Source organism: Triturus cristatus, chromosome 9 (genome assembly GCF_964204655.1).
Source record: "Triturus cristatus chromosome 9, aTriCri1.1, whole genome shotgun sequence".
NCBI lineage: Eukaryota > Metazoa > Chordata > Amphibia > Caudata > Salamandridae > Triturus > Triturus cristatus.
This window is the reverse complement of record NC_140592.1, coordinates 216,501,152-216,518,790: the sequence shown is the minus strand read 5'-3', so window position 1 is coordinate 216,518,790 and position 17,639 is coordinate 216,501,152. Positions and strand designations below refer to the sequence as shown.

Sequence of the window (17,639 nt, the reverse complement as noted above, 5' to 3'; positions counted from 1 at the left end):
AAAGAGATTAAACACTTGGCTGTTTCCTAGGATATAAGTTGTGATATTTTTTACTCTCTGGCTACATACCCACCATGCTCTTAATCTAGTTCACGTGTGCAAGCGCCAGGATACCCATAGGGTCACAGTGCGCTCTATAAATGCTGATTACATTACATTACATTACAACACCAAGAATGCAGTAGGTAATCACACAAAAGTCCGGGGCTGGAAACCATGTCCGTAGTGACATGGAGTGAGATGGTCAACCCCGAGTGCTGTCAGGATTAAATCTCGCTTAATCAGACGCAACCCAGAGCAAAAGTCTACAGCCACAAACATAGTCTTACAATTGAAATGCACTGAACAAACAACTCCACTCTTCATTGGCTTATCTGCATGTATTTTTAGAAATTAGTTATTGAATTAAAGTGACATAGCCATCTTCAGAGTAGCTAGTAGACACTAGACATGCAATTTGGCAGTGCTCCCTTTCTTTCAATGGAACGTACAAACATATGATCGCAGTTTTAAATCGATAGTCCATCAGTTTCCCACTAAGGTCTCTCAAGATTAAGGTCTTATTAAGAGAAAGTTCACCCTCTGATAACTTGCAGCACTACAAATCACTCATGAGAAGAAAGCATCCGGAAAGAGCATCAACATTTTAATTGAAGTATACGTATAGTTTGAACAATTTATTATTGCGGTTGGTTAAGTTGTTTATTCAACAGCTTAGAAGTGCCACCAAATACCAGACAATTGAAGTGGAAGGAAGCACCTCTATATCTTGCCAACATCATGTATTCCTCACGCTGTTTTTTAACCCACATGTACAAATAGAATGGAAAACTGCATGCCCCAGAATGCACTGTGCTTTTGGGTGAAAGGTGGAACAGACAGAAGGTGTCACTAATGATGTCGACATACTTTGCTGCTCTTTTTACAATTTTGAGTGGCTGAGTATAGCTTAAGTTCCCTTTATTTTTTAACATGGCAAGCCGGATTGTAACAATTGATAGAAACAAAAGTTACCAGACAAAGAGAAAAAACGTTTTCCACAGCAGGTTTTCCATTTCTAACTTTTTAATGAACGGATGTGTGCATTGCTGAGAAAATATTTGATTTGTGGCACGAGAGTAGTCCTATATTTGCTTGCTAGCCTCTTATGTTTCAAGCACTGACAGAGTGAACCAATTCAGTGCCCTGAAGCCAGGTACAGACATATAATGCTGCTTGGTGGAGGGGGACGGGCCCAAGGTGCCAGGGCTGCTGAACACGCCACCCATGGGCACAGAAGCAGCACTCTCTGTGAGGTCAGACCACATCCAGGGATTTGCACATAGGGTGCCATGCTGCTCCTCCTAGCACAATAGTGCCTCAGATAGCTATGAGGGGGTGCGAGCCAACCATTCATTGTACCACAGACTCAGCTGGTGTCATTTTGTTGACCATCGTTCCTTTGGAAAAGAAGGAAGGATCACAACTTAGGAAATACGCAATTCGTACATCAGCCACTGTGTCGGCAAGCTACTTCCTTTGTTAAACTGGATATCTAACTTCACAGATAACACTAATCCTACAACAACTAGCCACATAGTGTCACTGTTATTCTTTGGTACGTATAAATAAGTATGAGTAAAGCACGGACACTCTGAAAAAGCATAACTCTTCAGGGGTGTGGAATTTAATAAAATCTCAACTTTTCCATGGGGCAGGTTATAAATCTACTTGTCCTGTAACAAAATCCATTTGCCCCTTTGTTGGCATGGTGTGCATCGACAAATTATGGCAAAATCTCATTTATAAGAGCTCTGAAACAGCCTCTCTGATTATGCCAGGGCTCATATTACAGTAGTGTTTGAATACTTGCAATCCCCTTCTGTTGCTACGTTTCGGCAGATCTACATACTGGGGCTAAGGGTAGTGGTAAGAAATTGTTCCAGGGTTAGAATGCCCTTTTGAGTCTGTGCAAAACTACTAACTTGCATGTTTTAAGGGTTTTCAACAACTCTTTCTAATCTTTTCCCATACTGAGAAATGTTGGAAATGTACTCATGACAATGGTTCTCTTCTTCCAGAGTTGGGAAAAAAAAGTGGATGGAGAGAAAGTGAACTTGCAACCACTCAGCCCTACACATGCATATTTGCTCATGCGAAAATGCAGTTCACAAATATTTTCTAGGAGTACTATTTCTTGTCCCACAACTGTAAATTCTTGGGAATTCACAAAAGCAGTATAGCTGCCCTCAATGCAAGGACATATACCATGGGTACATTTTTTAGACTTTCTTTAATAATTAAGCCCCTAATTTGGTCAGGCGTTAACCGTGACCTTTTGTGTTTATTAAAATTCTGTCTCTCTCTCTGTATCAGCTGGCTGCACTGTGAGTGACAGCAGTCTGCTCTTTCACAAGGAGCATATCGGCAAACAAAGTAGTTTTATTCAATGCCAGTAACTACTGTGGCGTTGTGCGCCTTGAGACCAAAAAACTATTTTTGCTTCTGCCAAGGTTTGTTATAATGGTGAGGGCCCGGCAGCTCCCACACCAATATGGTTTTACAAAAACCATGCTAAAACAAGTCACACATTGACAAAACTAAAACGGACCAGCAATTTCAGACTTACTGGCTTTTCCAATGCTTGTTTATTTTTGTTTCCCATGATCTTAATGAAATAGGTTACACTGATTTTTCATCATGAATATTTTGGGAAATACTAGCATATATCAACACATGTTACTAAATGATGCTGCAAAGAAATGGTACCTGAAATGTTAAAGTAGTTTAGCAAAATGTTTTTTTCCTACTTTCATTTGTTTATGAACATTTTATTTTGAAAGCAAATAATCATCAATCTTGCTTTCAAGCTTCTGCAAATATTTGCATCAAATCAGAGAGCATTATACATAGCTTCATATTGCTAAACTTTGAAAACGTGTGTGCACATTTTTATACTGGAACCACTGTCAGTAGTTAAGTCGAAGCTTACAACATTTACTTAGAGCACTCACCCTAATAATAAAGGCTTTCAATTAATGAACCATAAATGCAAGTTTGAACAGCATTATCATATGGGCAAAAATGCTACCTTAACTACAGACAGTGCCCTTCCCTGATCCATAACGTGGTACTGCAGACTGACAGCCAAAGGGTTTGTGCTGCATGGGGTTGGGCCTACTTGTCCCAAGGACAAAAATACACATGAAAACTTGTTGCCCTTGTCCCCAAACGAAATGTCCTGGGCGTCAGGCTAGCGGAATTCCACATCCCTGCACTTTCATTAAGCCAGCGGTTTCCTTTTCTGTTTGGCAATGCTTGATGCCAATGCTTTGCCAATAAAATAACAACCAGCGATGAGGGAGGGGTGTGGGAACAGACACTGGGACATCAATTAAAAATCCTCTCATAGAAACGGAGCTTGGAGTGAAAACACAAGCACTCGTGTGAAGTGCTCTTAACCAAATAAACAAGCAGCAATGAGGAAGGGGGTGGGAGCAAGGAACAGGAGCCCTCTGATAACAGCATCTGACATTTGATCTTGATCTTTGAATGTTCTGCAAATGTGACAAGATAAGAACAAGATTTACAAGCCTGTTTACAGAAATGGAGCGGAGCGAGAGAAAACAGGACACATGGTGTGAATTGCTTTTCAACAAAGAAAAAAGGAGTTCTTAAAACAGATGCTAAAACGGGGCCAGAGGATTGATATAGTAATTGGTCCCTGCTCTCAGGGAGGGCTAAACACAGGAAGAGGCATGATGCATGCATGCCATGGACAAATGGGGAGAAAAAATTGGTGAGCGATGATGGAGCCAGCAAATGGGAAGCCTGTGGGTGGGCCGAAGCCCACCCAAAAAGTATTTCCAACATGTCTCAAAGAGAAAGCGCAAGCACTGTCTAGCTGAGACCTAAAAAGAAAACCAACACTATACATCAGTATGGCCGACTGACCTGCGCACAAACATTAGTGCAGAGCGGATGAGCATGCATGTAGTACAAAAAGATATGGCATGTGTCCACACTTCTATAAACATTTCAAAACAATTTGTCTAAGATTTATAAGCATTTATTCTTACTAATGTGTTAATATTAACAACGTTCACAGCATATAATGCAGTTAAGTTGTTTTACAAGTATCCATATATGGCCTTAGTCTCGTTCACTGCTTCATGTTTAATATTATTTTTTCCACGTTAAGAGCAAATGCCACATTAGACCTTTGCAGATGCTATTCAAAAAGACATCAAGCACTGAATGAAACTACTCATAGAAGCAAACCACGAAAAACAAATGATAAAACTAAAACAACATTCAGAAAACACATCGCCACAAAAGTCACCATTTTACCACGGAAATCATTGTATGTATAATTCTGATTGCAAAAGAGCATGGTGTAGATACTTGCATACAGTAATGTTTTCTGGAAGAAAACCGCTCCAACAACCCACAGCAGTAACACCCCCTAGATGCCCAATCAAATCCCACCCTCCATGCAAAACGAAGCCACTCAACTTAAGTGACACTCAAACTATAGAATGATTTTATGGGTGTCAATTTGAAATGCAACTCACACGGCCATGAAAACAATAAGATGAAGGAAGGGGCCTATTCCCACTCTGTATGCTTGCTTCAGGCAGCTAAATCAACTTTTGGGTGACACGCCTTCAAGTGAATTACAAAAGGCATCTGACCTAAAGTCCCTTACTCTATGTATGACTGAGGTATAATCTGGGCCATTGGAACTATGCGTTAGGATTAAGTAAATTATGTGGCAAGAAAAGCCAAATTATGAGTTAAAATGCACCACATTTTGTAACGGTATTACTTCATGCTTTCGTCATTTTTAAACTAGGTAACACTGTCTGGGCATTGGTTGCACCTCACTATTACCAGTTTAACATCCAAATATAGCAATAAGCAACAGAAAGCCAAGCAGGCATGGTTTGAGAAGGGCCTCCACAGTGCTGCAACACGCCACTGCATTATTACTAACTTTGGAACAGTTTGATCTAGAAACAAAATGTATTTTTTGTTCAAAGCCGCAGATGATGGATTTTGCGGCAAATGTATAATTATACAAAAATTGTTGCGGACACACAATCGCATCATTCCAGTGGCTCTGAGTATAATGTATTAATTTTGAAGATTGCACGAGACTGCGAAGACAGCTAAAGCCCTCTTTACGCCAACCCAAAAATTTTAGGTTCAATATTTTAGTTATGCTTTCCCCATAGACAAAGTCTGTTGGTGAGGGAAATGTTTCTGATGAAGGAATCGACTTCCAAAATGCACAGACAAATGATAACCCTAAATAAGGTTACAATTTTGCAACAAAACAATAGATAATATTCTTAAATTACAACACTTGTCAGGAAAAGATAGAATTAATGCTGTAATTAAACGTATGATTAGAACACATTTTTTTCACTATGAGATTGAGTGAGTTTTTTTGCACAGTGGAAGTCTTCGTTACAGGGTTACAAGTTGAATGATTATTTTCGGCAATAGTGATGCATTGTGTCCTCTCTACATGGCAGGGACAGGATTACCATTTTTGGTGGTTGTTGAATTTTTTATGGGTTTTGACATTTCTTATCCCTAATTTCTCGGGTTTTCAGCACTTGATGTAGGCTGTTATTTTAGAGTCCGAGCGGAGTTTGATGGCTCTTGTAGTGTTGTATGAGTTTGTAATGACGGAACCTTTGTGGCTCCTGATGGGCTTTGTAGAACTGTGACGTAAGCATTAGCGCATAGTGAATTGAATACAGGTTTAAAATGTGGAGTTCGCGGTTACACACAGCAGCATAAAGAAGTGTTATACTAAGGTCCATGTGTGGCGTGGTCATTGGCAAGTACCCGGCCTGGGGAGACCATTACAGCTGGCAATGAGATAGGGGATTAGCAACCTGAAGATCGACGGTGTTCTCCCCAAGAGTTCCATGTGGTCCAGCAAACTGCTCATACGTGAGCCTCCATCGAAGTGCGGCAGCGACGTATGCCATATGTGGAGTCAAAGCGCAGCACGAATTCTGTATAAAGCATTTGAAGTTAATGAAAGCTTCACTGAGAAGTCTAAACATAGGTGGCTGAAAACCAGCTGGAGAAGGCAGCACAAAGAAGAACTGCGCTACCACGCAACTCAATGCAATACATTCATACTCAGTGATAACACTATAGGCTGCTGCAACTAGGTTTTGAAAGAGCCAAAAAGTGCAAGATAACACTACGAACAGGAGCGCTGGGAGGCAGAGATCATCCAGGTGTCAGACAGTACAAAGAAATGCTTAAAGGCAAAGTGACACAAGAAACAGTCATTTGCTTACCAGTACTAAATAAATAGAGCCATCATAGGCTGGAGTGAGTTACCCCCAGAGAAAGCAACCGGGTTGTGCTTGCTGAGCCATCTATATTTGAAGCGGCACCTCAACGCCGCTGAGTGAGGCTCAGAACAACTCCAAAGGTTTCTGAAGTGCAGAAAGCTGGGAGCAGCGTCAGAATGACAGTTTGCTTCTCGAATGGAGACCAAGAAAGGGGTCCCATGTTGCAAGGCCTCAGACATGTTTTGCATAAACAAGATCACCAGGCAGGGTCGGAGAAAACTATACTCTCCACGTCAGTAAGTTTCACCATTGGTTACAATGCTGCTGCCTTCTTGAAACCACCACCGCTATTCGAGAGTGGCAAAATGTTGACTATTGGTGACAGATGGATAGTGATATTTGATGATTTAATTTATGCAATTGAAGGAGGAGACAACAAGAAGATTATGAAGTACCTTAAGAATCTTGCTGGTGAAGGTGTGAAAGAAGTCATAAAAAAATGGGACGAGCTGACAGTCAAATCAAAGCAGCCTTGAATCTCAAGTTCAAGCCAATGCCAAATGTAGATAATGACAGAAAGCCGGTGAGACCATTGACGAATTTGTGGAGAGATGGGATATGCTCTAGCACTGTATGATAAATTAATTTAATGACGAGGAAGCTATATGCCTCAGAGTGATTGATAGATGCTTGTCAGATTTGTTCAGACAACGAATGGTGAGAGAAACAGTCTGGGGTGGGGGGCCTTTTGTGGTGGTGACCAAAAACATTGAAAATTCTGTGGCAAACATAATGTCTAAGCCTCTGATGGCCCATCCGGCAAGGGATAGCAGAAAAAGAAAAGCTACCTCTGTTTTTCCTACAATGTCTCAGAAGGCGCATTCTGTTTCTCCTTCCCCAACATTCGCACTTGTGACTGGTGAGGTGCGCTCACACATGGTTGAGGATGTGGCTCCTCACAGGCCTCCTAACAAGGAGGGGAATTCTAAGACACCTTCTAAGTGAAAGAATAAATAAAAAAATATACAGATGAAGTCATCAAAAATCTTAATTTCTCAAATTTTAGACACTGACGACGACTTAGGTGGCCAAGATACTAATGATGATAATTACTGGGTGTCTTTGATCCCTCTTCACCTTCTTCAAAAAAACCTAAATTGTTGTTTTCTGATCCCTTTGAGGCACAAACTATTCTAGATCCTCAGGGCTTCCCCATGTTTAACCCTGGTCTCATCCATCATCCAAATTCCACAGAATGGTTTCCTATTGAACATGTTGGAAATTATATTATATCCACAAGTAGTTTGCCTTTGGACAAGCAAACCAGGGCCAAACTAAAATCAGAATGCCCTAGACCTTCTCTGTCCTCTAATATTACATCTACCCCTGCTATCAATCCTACCCTCTTAATGTTTTTTTCTAAATTTGGCAAGGACCCGCGGAAGGGTGTCAACAAAGCTTGGTCTAAATGCCAAGACAAATTGCTTGATCTTGTTGGTCCATTGGCTCGCAATTTTGATTTGGCAGAATCTGCTATAAAGGACAAGGACACAGTAGGTCTCGGAGAACTTTCCCTATGGATACAGAGAGCTTTCTGCATTTTGGGCAATGCCAATGCCGCCATCATTCATGAGCGGAGAAGTGTCTTCTTCTTAAGTCAGATCCCAAGTTGGCTAATCTTGCCTCCTTAGATCCGGGAGTTAAGGCTCAAGGCATGTTGTTCAGAGATTCTTTTATCAAAGAACTTTCCACGTATGTGACTACGTTTACATCCATTTATAAGGCTCAACAATCTATGAAAAAAGTATTTCCCAGCGGGCTTTTTCAAGGGCCGGTAGAGGCAGGAGCTGCTTTTCCAGCCGTAATGACCATTTCCAAGGACAAAGAGGCTCCTTCTCCAGTAACTCTGCCTACAGTCCCAAAGAATATAAACCTCAGCTCTATCCGCAATGAAGCAGAGGCTATCGAGGTTGGTGACAAAAGTTCCCCAGAGGAACCATTCAACAAGATAAGCCTTTTTTCTGGCCATCCTCCCGTGGGATGGCGTCTTGTTCTTTTTTCCCTTTACTAGCAGATGCTATAGAGCTTTACGCAGCACCTTCCCAGTCGGAAACTCCTCCTCTACCCATAAAAAAGTCCCACATGATAGAGCAAGAGGTTCAGTCCCTTCTGCGAAAACTAGCAATTCATCCATGTATCCCGGATTCTCCAGGTTTCCATTTTTCTCAGTACAAAAGAAAAACAAGAAGATGAGACCAGTCATCAACCTGAAATTTTTCAATTGCTTCATGGTGTATCACCATCTCAAACTGGAGACCATTCTTCATCTTTGAGATTCATTAATTCAACATGATTGGATGGTCAGGTGGGTCTTCAGGATGCTTACCTTACCATTCCCTTTTATCAAACTTCCAGGAAGTTCCTTCAATTCCTGAGGCAGGATCAGGCCCACCACGTCTCCCTCTTCCTTTCGGCATTTCATCGGCTCGTTGGTGTTTTACCAAGATGATGAAACCTGTTGTCACTTATCTCAGATCTCAGGGAATTAGTCTGATTATTTATCTGGACAAGATCCTCTTAATGTCTCAAAATCTTTACTCTCTCCGTTCTCATCTAATCATAACCTGCTCTCTCCTTACAAATCTGTTTTTCTTCTCAACCTAGAGAAGGCAGTCCTAACTCCAACAAGACAAATGAAATTCCTAGAGTTGCTAGTCGATTCTTCCAATGCCACTCTTCATCTTAGGTAGGAGGAGTTTTTGGATTTCAAGGGGCGAGTAGCGGGCATAGTAGGCATCGCGGTAGCAGCGACCTTTTAAGCCCCGGTTCATCCCTCTGTACGTCCTTCCCGGCCTCCCTCTGACATGGCGTACCAGGGATTCGGAGGGTATGCTGGCTACAGTGCTGCACAGATGTCTGGAATGCAGATGCAAATGGGACAAGCTATGTCTGGTTCAGTACAAGGCGTGCCTCCTGGTGCACACCCCGGATACCCATATTCTACTGGCGATCCTATGTGGAGTTACTTCACTGCTGTTGCAGGACAAGATGGGGAGGTTGATGCAGAAGAACTTCAAAGAAGTTTAACACAGTCTGGAATCCATGGATCCTATTCACCCTCCAAAGGCTCACAGGTGCCGACAACAGGGGAACACAACATGGCGAACTGAGCATCATCCTCTGCACCCAAGAACTTAATATGATAACATCAGGATTGCTGATGTGCAGCGTACTTACTCTAATTACTAACTGTGTGCTTCATGTCCTGGATGGCAAAGCTTCTGGAATGGCCTGTGCTAGGCTTTTACCTTAGAGATGGGGCAAACTCATGGCCACAGAGAGAAAACAGTCTGTCCCCCAAATTGATGCTTTTTGTTCCCATTTAGTACTCTCCTTTTTTGTCTACTTCCTTTGCTCCCATCCCCTCTCCCCTGAATCTCTCCCCTTGCATGCTACACCGCCTAGCCCCCTGCCCGTTTGTGCCCTGTGACTAAGCACTCCTTCTCCCCTTGTGAGGGAAAGATCCAATATTTATACTCTGGAGTCTCAGCGAACCCGCTGAGAGAGTCCACAGCGCCAAGGGAGCCACTCACAGTTGAGGTATGGTATGGCGCCCCTTGCCAAAGCACTCCCTCTCCCCTTTTTGGGGAAGGATCCAGTATGTAGGCCTTGGAGTCTCAGAGACCCCTCAGAGAGTCTACTGCGTATAGGGAACCTCTCGCAACAGAGATAGGGAAATGATACCACATCCCCTGGGACCACAGTTTACCGGACTTTGGACGCAGCTTTGACTCGTCTACCGGTTTGTGTCCCGTCACCCTCCCCTCCTCTTTCCATGCTGTGTCTCTCACCCTCCCCTCCTCTTTCCCTCCTCCATTCTCTGTCTACTTCCCCTGCTCCTACCCCCTCCCCTGAATCTCTCCCCTTGCCTGCTTTTTCCCTTACGTATATGTCCTTCTTGTTTGTCTCGACCTTTCATGTAACTATGTTACCATGCTCTAATAACTGTGTAACCTTTTTGTAACGATGTAACCTGCAACTATGGTCTGATACTCATGTAAAGCGCTCTGATACCTCCGGGTCTAGCCAGCGCTATATAAAACCTTTAAAATAAAAAAATAAAAAATCTTCCTTCGGCAAAAGTCAAGGCAATAAAAGGCGAGACACTGTAAATTCTTCAGGGTTAACAGATTTCCCGCAGATCGTTGGCGCGGATCGTTGGTCTTCTTTCTTTCTCAATTCAAGCTATATTTCCAGGCCCTCTTCATTATCGCGCACTCCAGCGACTCAAAATTCAGCATTTGCGAAGGGGTCTCGCTTACATAGACGTCATGTTTCTAGATCATGAATCCCGGTCAGAACTTCAGGGGTGGATAGACAATTTTGATGCCTGGAATGGCAGGAACATCTTTGCGTCAGCCCAGGATCTAGTATTAAAATCCGATGCAAGTCAAACAGGCTGGGGCCTCGCTGTGGACCAATCTCAACTGGAGGCTCATGGCTGTTAGAGGAGTCCAGTCTGCATATCTATTGATTAGAGAGGCTTGCAGGCTCCTTTGCAATCAGAAGCCTTGCAAAAAACAGAGAGCAATGCTCTATCTTCTCCTCATGGACAACATTTCTGCAGACCAGTATATCAATCGTTTAAGGGACACTGGGTCAAAGCCCCTCGCAGAGTTAGTAAAAAGCTTTTGGAATTTCGGTGTTCACAACAACATCTCTGTTTGTGCAGAATATCTTCAAGGAGATCTCAATTCAGTGCCAGAATAGCACTCTCGTCATCTTCCCGATTCCAGCGATTGGAGACTTAACACCAGAGTCTTCAACGCTCTCTCTCGCAAATGAGGTCCTTTTCAGATCAACTTATTCGCCTCAAGACTAAATTCCCATCTTCCATGTTTTTTCAGTCGGCGTCCAGACCCCCTGGCCTTAGCGACAGATGCCTTCTTACAAGACAGGACACTTTTCCTCAATTATGCTTTTCCCCCTTTCATAATGATAAACAGAGTCTTAGCCCAAATTCAACGTCAAAGGGCCACTTTAGTCCTATTAGCCCCCTTTTGACAATCCCAGGTATGGTTCTGCCCCCCCCCCTCCTCCCATTTGGAATTGGCGATAGACTTTCCGGTCCTTCTCCCTTCCTTTCCCAATCTTCTGTTGAACCCTCTGGGACAACCTCACAGTCCAGTACTAGACAACTTCCGCTTTCTTTGAGCTTGGAAAATTGAGGAACTCCCAGTCTTGCTCTTTCATTTCATCAGAAGCTTCAGCCTATAATCAACAACTCCTGGGCCCGAGGTACTTCTAAAGACTACAAATCAGCCTGATCTCTTTGGGCAAGCTGGTGTTTGGGAACATCTATTAATTCCTTTTCAGCAGATATAGTCTATATAGTAAACATCTTGGCATCCGAAGTTTCAGCAGTTAAGTCTTACTGTACCATTAATTTGTACAGATCATCCATTTTCATGTCTCATCCTTACATCAATGGAAAACCAATGGGAGAGCACCTGCTCCTTTGTCGCCTGTTAAAGGGAGTAACATTTTCTAAACCCCCCGTTCCCAAATACAGTAAACTTTGGGATGTTTCTGTTGTTTTGAAGCTTAGCCTGATAATTCGGTCCTTTCTCTCAAAATGTTATCTGAAAAGCTTACTATGCTGTTATTCCTTGTTTCTATTAAATGTATTTCTGACATCAGAGCATTAAATATGAATTCTTGACAATTTACCCCCCACAGGTGTCTTTTTCTCAGTCCACAGGCATACTAAAACAAACTTAACCTCTGTTTTTTACCCTTACTTTCCAGCTTAACCAAAGCTCTGTATTGGACAGCGTCTTAAAGTCTATGAGTCCCAAACAGTCGATCTTAGAACGTCCTCTCAGTCTCACCTGCTCATTTTCTTCAGGAAACCTCACAATCCAGTTTCCTCGCCCACTCTTGCTCGTTGAATCAGATGGATTATGTCCCTTGCTGGTATCAATACCTCCTTTTTTGGAGCTCACTCTTCCAGGGGCGCTATGGCCTCTTCTGCTTTTTGGGCTGGTTCACGGCTAGAGGACATTCTCAGATCGGCTGATGAATCGGTGTTTCGCACTTTTTATTATAAACCTGTTCACAATGCTGCTTCTGTTGTCACTGACTTGCTTTAAATCAGCATAATAGGAGCCTCCGGACTTGCAATACAATGTAGATTTTCCTAGTCATTTAAGACGGAAAGTCTTAATTTTATTAAAAACATGGAGGCGAGTATTATCTCGCCTTAACTGTGTTTAATAAGATCCTTTTTTTCCACCCTCTTAATGGCTCCAGCTTTGCCTGCATCATCTTAACTATATTTCAACAGGTGCTGTTCTTTCAACCTCTGAGAACCTCGCTTCAGATTTCTCAGGACCATCTTCCTCGGAGTTTCTGTTGCAGGGATTCTGCACATATACAGAACTACGCGCAAGAAACCAGGACCTCAGTGTACAGTGATGTACCAGCCGCCCACCTTAGTGCCCGGAACCCCTATCCGACTAGCTATAGTGTCTCATTCATTCTCTGTACTACAGCGGGCATGTGATCATATATACACAATTGCGAGTGTTACAATTGGAATTGGTTCTCTGGACATTTACATTTGCAGATTGGTCTTTCTCGCAATGCCAGGGAGCATCCCGGCCTGTCTCTGTTGGGGCAGAACAACCCCCCTATTTAGGTGAGTTCACTGGTGGCAGAGACTGCATAGGATACATGCTAAGGTACAGAGTCACGGGGGGTGTACACCCACTCCCCTGGTACATTGCCCCGTGACAGAAGCATCACCACGTGGCCTCGCCACACACTCACGATGATGATGCATGTGTTGGTTATGTAATTACTTATTCGTAAGTGGATCTTTCAGGCCTTTAGAAATATTTTTTTTCCTTTATGACAACACTTTACCATGACCAATGTGTGATTTTAATCTAACCTCTCTAGGTGATAGCTTGCCTATTTTCTCCTATCCCGCTTAGGTGCTCATGTGCCTACTTCCCCTTCCATGACCTCATGGTTACTTTTCCAGTGTGAACCAGGCCATGTCCTGCTGCTTACTGTTTTCGACCGATTCTCTTTTAGGTGCACGATCTTCCAGAAGGTATAATTGTACCTCTTATTTTAACCACACATTAGGAATACTGTGGAATTCTGACTTGAGGGGACGTGACTCTTTGCTCCTTTTGGCTAATCCTCACTTGCCGCCCCCTGAGAGTGGATGAGGATAAACAGGTCCTGAAGAAATGCCTAGATCCTTACGGACTGAATAAGGCATGAAACATGTCGACCCCTTGCACAACTCACTAAAACCTTGGAAAGGAGACGGGTTTAATCCTCCCACCTCAGTCTACGGCTCCTAAGTCTGTTTTTACTCATGGCCCAGGTACTCCTCGAATAAACTGTCTCTGGAGAATCCAGGCGCCATTTTTAAACCACACGCACACAATCCCATTTCTACTCACTACACATAGGCACCCTCAAGTTACATAATTTAGCTTCATGACGGTAAACCAAGAAGACCTCCGGCAAAGAGTCCCCCTGTGGGGCCCGTTTGGCATTGCAGCGCCAGCCCAACGAGGAGCTGCTCTATGATGAAGCATGACACCCCTCATGGTGTGTGAGGGCCCTTGCTCCTTAATGGAGCTATCCCTGGACGAGCACACACTATCTTGTCCTATCTAGCATCTGTCTGTAACTGACATTACTGACGTGGCCTGTCACATCTCTCAACCCGCCCCCTTTGGGAACAGCATATCCTCTTTTCTTTACCAGTGCCCCTGGGGCCTGTATGCTGGACCTACCAAGCCCCTGGTTTCTCCCTGTGAGACTCCAAGCATCAGAATGGAACAGGCCTTGTCGAAAGTTTCAGGAGTACTCTAAAGAAAGCAGTCCAGCTAGAAAAGCTCAACCCTAAAGTGGCCTAAAATTCCACTCTTTGAGCTTACCATTCAACCTCTCACTTAACCACAGGTGAAAGCCTTGCAACCTTGCTGTTCGGGAGAGCCATGACGACCAAGTTACTTCAATGGACCAAAAGAGAGGAGTTGGCCTAACGGCTAGGGCGCTCGACCTCAGACCTGGGGAACTGGGTTTGAGTCTCGGTAATGACGCTGAACATCCTGTGATTCTGGGCAAATCACTTTATCTCCCCGTGCCTAACAAAAAACGAATGTGTGTCCTCATGTAACGCAACTGGTGCTATGTAAGGCGCTCGGATACCCGATACCAGGTCAAGTTCGAGCTATATAAAACTCAGTGAAAAAAAAAACAGGGCATGAAGAACTATGATTACATCACCCCCACGCTGATGGAACTCAATTGGCTCCCCTTTCCAGCCTTCATCGTCATCAAAACCCATTACATCATGTACAAAGCCCTCAAGACGAGCACCCCGGTTATCTCGCAGACAAGCGCACTATCTTTGGTTGTTTTCAGCACACTTGCAACAAGGGTACCATCAGACTGCAGTCTAAGAAGTGTAAAAAAAAGAAAAAACAAGGCAGCGAGCCTTTTCCATCAATGCACCCAGGATCTGGAACAGATGTATACATCAGGATCAAACCAAGACTGTTCCAATTTAGAGTTGAAGACGCACCCCTTTAAAGAACACAATAATATAAATCAACAACTTAAAAAACAGCCACCTCTCTTCCCACTTATTGAATTATGTTCATGCTATAAAAATGTCAGATACATACAAAACTCAAATTTTTAGTGCATGACCATCATATTTAATAAATAGCCTGCACCGCCTTAACATACTGATGATCAACATTCCTAGCAGAAAATAGCCCTTAACACATTTAGTTGCTTCCTGGTACAATGAATAACACTGACCTTGTTGCACGTCAGTGATCTTTTGACTGTAGCCATTTTCCTGACAAAATTTAAACTGGTACTGTTCTTTGTGGTGTATGATATTGGGTCAGAATTCACCCAGTGGGACAATGGATCAGACAGGCACTACTGTTCCTCTTGCACTAATATCTGCCTGCTGTACATCCAATTTTTGTACCTGGCATATATTGTTTTTGTTGACACATGCTATATGATTGTCTGCCTTGATGTAGTGTTGCTACTAAGTAAAGCAATATTTTACTAGTTTCCATTCAGAACTCCCTGCACATAATATACTAACTTTTTTAGGCAATAAACGTGAAAAATTGCACTGTAAAATGCACAAGTTCACCCCCTTTTATTACACTTTATTTTGTGTAGAACCGCTTCTCAGACCATTCTAGGAAAGTTCATCATTGCGCCTGGATATGCTGCGCCATACAAACGACATAACACGTTGCTCGCTTGCACAGTTTTAACATTTTTGGCCGGGCTGTTTTTTGTTCTCAGTCCGACCTTGTTATTAAGAAGCGTATTACTGAAATGTAAGCGTTCCTATTGACAACACACCAACAAACGGGGATAGTGTACTTTAAAGGCAGGCAATTCCAGATTAAAAATACCTAAATGCAGTAGTCCTGTTCAGAAGATGAAAATCACAGTAGTGGAGATTGAGCACGCTATGCTGTATGTCATTAAATGTATGCCACCCCCAGAACACAGGCACCAGATTGCTGCACTTCCTACCACCATATACCTTCGCAACAAAGGCAGTTAGAAATCAATACCACACCGAAAAGCCAACCGCTGTTTTACTTTACAACGGCCAAACCTTTCGACTTCTGGCAATGCTACCTTGGTAATTTTGTCACGATGCAAGCTAAATAAGCAAAGGTATGTCTCGGTCTTTCTGGAAAAGCGAAATACAACACTAAATTGCACCCACAAAATGTTGGCAGCGGTGTCATACATAAAGGAGCACTCACGGTAAGAGACACCAGGAAGTCACGCCGCTCCATCCCGCTGAATATCAATATGCCAAGTACTCCATGCCACAAACTCTCTACAGTACACCATGCGCCCTTCAGCGCCGCCAGGTCGCGGTTGGAAGAGAAGCACAAGTTACTATCATGAAAGCGCCGATCCTGTCAAATGGAACCAAAACAAGCTCGGCTTCACATAAAGAAAGAGACAGCATAAAAAAGATAGCCAAAATTAAAACCTGCCTTCTCAAAATTATATATTAAGCAGGAGTCGCTTTCATTATCTACTAACAGATTCCTACACCCATCTGCGTTGTATTGCCCGCATTCCCTTTCGAGTATCAAGTTCACATACCACACTAGAACATCATTAATGATGATTCTTTTCTGGTAAGAAAATACATTCACTGACATTGTATTTAATCTAACTGCGAGGTAATTTAAAGGAACAGACCGTGCGTATTGGAACAGTTTTTTCTGTCATTTTGTTTCCATTTCGGAAACAGCGCCATTGTAAGATGGCGGCTACCATTGTCAGTGTTTTGTGCACAAGCACGCCAACTGAAGCATGCACGTAGAAATAGGACTACAATGTGTTGTCTTCGCCTTGCAGCTGGTAACGTTTTGCACAATACTTACTTTGTGGAACCGAGGACAAGTGCTTTGGGTTACGCATATCTTGCAAATTTTCGGTTTGCTAATTTGTTAACTTTTTATGCTTTCGGTGCACTTATGCATGACAAAGAGCCCACGCCTTAATTTTAGTATGCTAATGTGTGGCATTTCGTTTTGCATGTGCTTATGTATGACAATTGCACACTTCAAGTGAGACCCTTTTAGGGACACTCCATCGCAAGTAATTGAACGTGAAAACGACTCATATCCTCAGTAAATTTTTGCTGTGAATTTGGGAACTCCTTGTTGGGTTTTTCATTGAAACAGCAAAACTTTGTCTTCAACCAGTCGACCGTGTTGTACTAGTAAATCTCAGGCGCTTTCAGTGTAGCTCACAGCCTTGAGTTAATTTTAAACAAGCGCAGGGTCACGTTTCCCTTTTGAAGGCTGTGTTTATTTTACATCATTATCATCAGGCTGCAGACAGCAGGTCCTGATAATGAGCTTGCTCAGTGAGATTTGTGACTCAAGCTGGGGCACAGAGGCGAAGAACTGCAGTATTTAACTCTTACAAAAATGTCCTTGTCAGCTCAATATTAGAGCATGAGAACAAAATTATGTTGCTGAACATTTTTAAATGGGAGAAAACTAAGTTACCTTAATGATTAAGTTATTTTTTCGGGGAGAGGGTGTGACCTGACAGCTAAAGTGGTCAACTTCAAAGCTGGGGATTCGGGTTCGAGTCTCAGCATCCTGTGATTCTGGGCAAATCACTTAATCTCCCTGTGCCTAACAAAAATGAGCGTGTCTGTCCGTAATGAAACTAGTGCTCAATTCAAAATTTGCGAACATACGTGACCAGAACTTTCAATTCTATTAAGGA

The 17,639-nt window shown here is 42.9% G+C and overlaps 1 protein-coding gene across 3 annotated transcripts in view; it reads right to left on the bottom strand.

Annotated features, from left to right (window-relative positions):
* The window catches only part of SLC25A26 (solute carrier family 25 member 26), an 842,602-nt gene extending 826,284 nt beyond the window's left edge, over positions 1 to 16,318 (bottom strand). For 2 of the 3 annotated variants that reach the window (XM_085624764.1, XM_085624765.1), the window contains exon 1: positions 16,145 to 16,307. In XM_085624764.1, coding sequence (XP_085480890.1) covers positions 16,145 to 16,177 — 33 coding nt within the window. In that variant the 5' untranslated portion in view covers positions 16,178 to 16,307. Of the gene's footprint in view, positions 1 to 16,144 lie in introns of all 3 variants that reach the window. The other variant, XR_014968508.1, reaches the window with a different exon arrangement.
* Between the last annotated feature and the right edge of the window lie 1,321 nt (positions 16,319 to 17,639).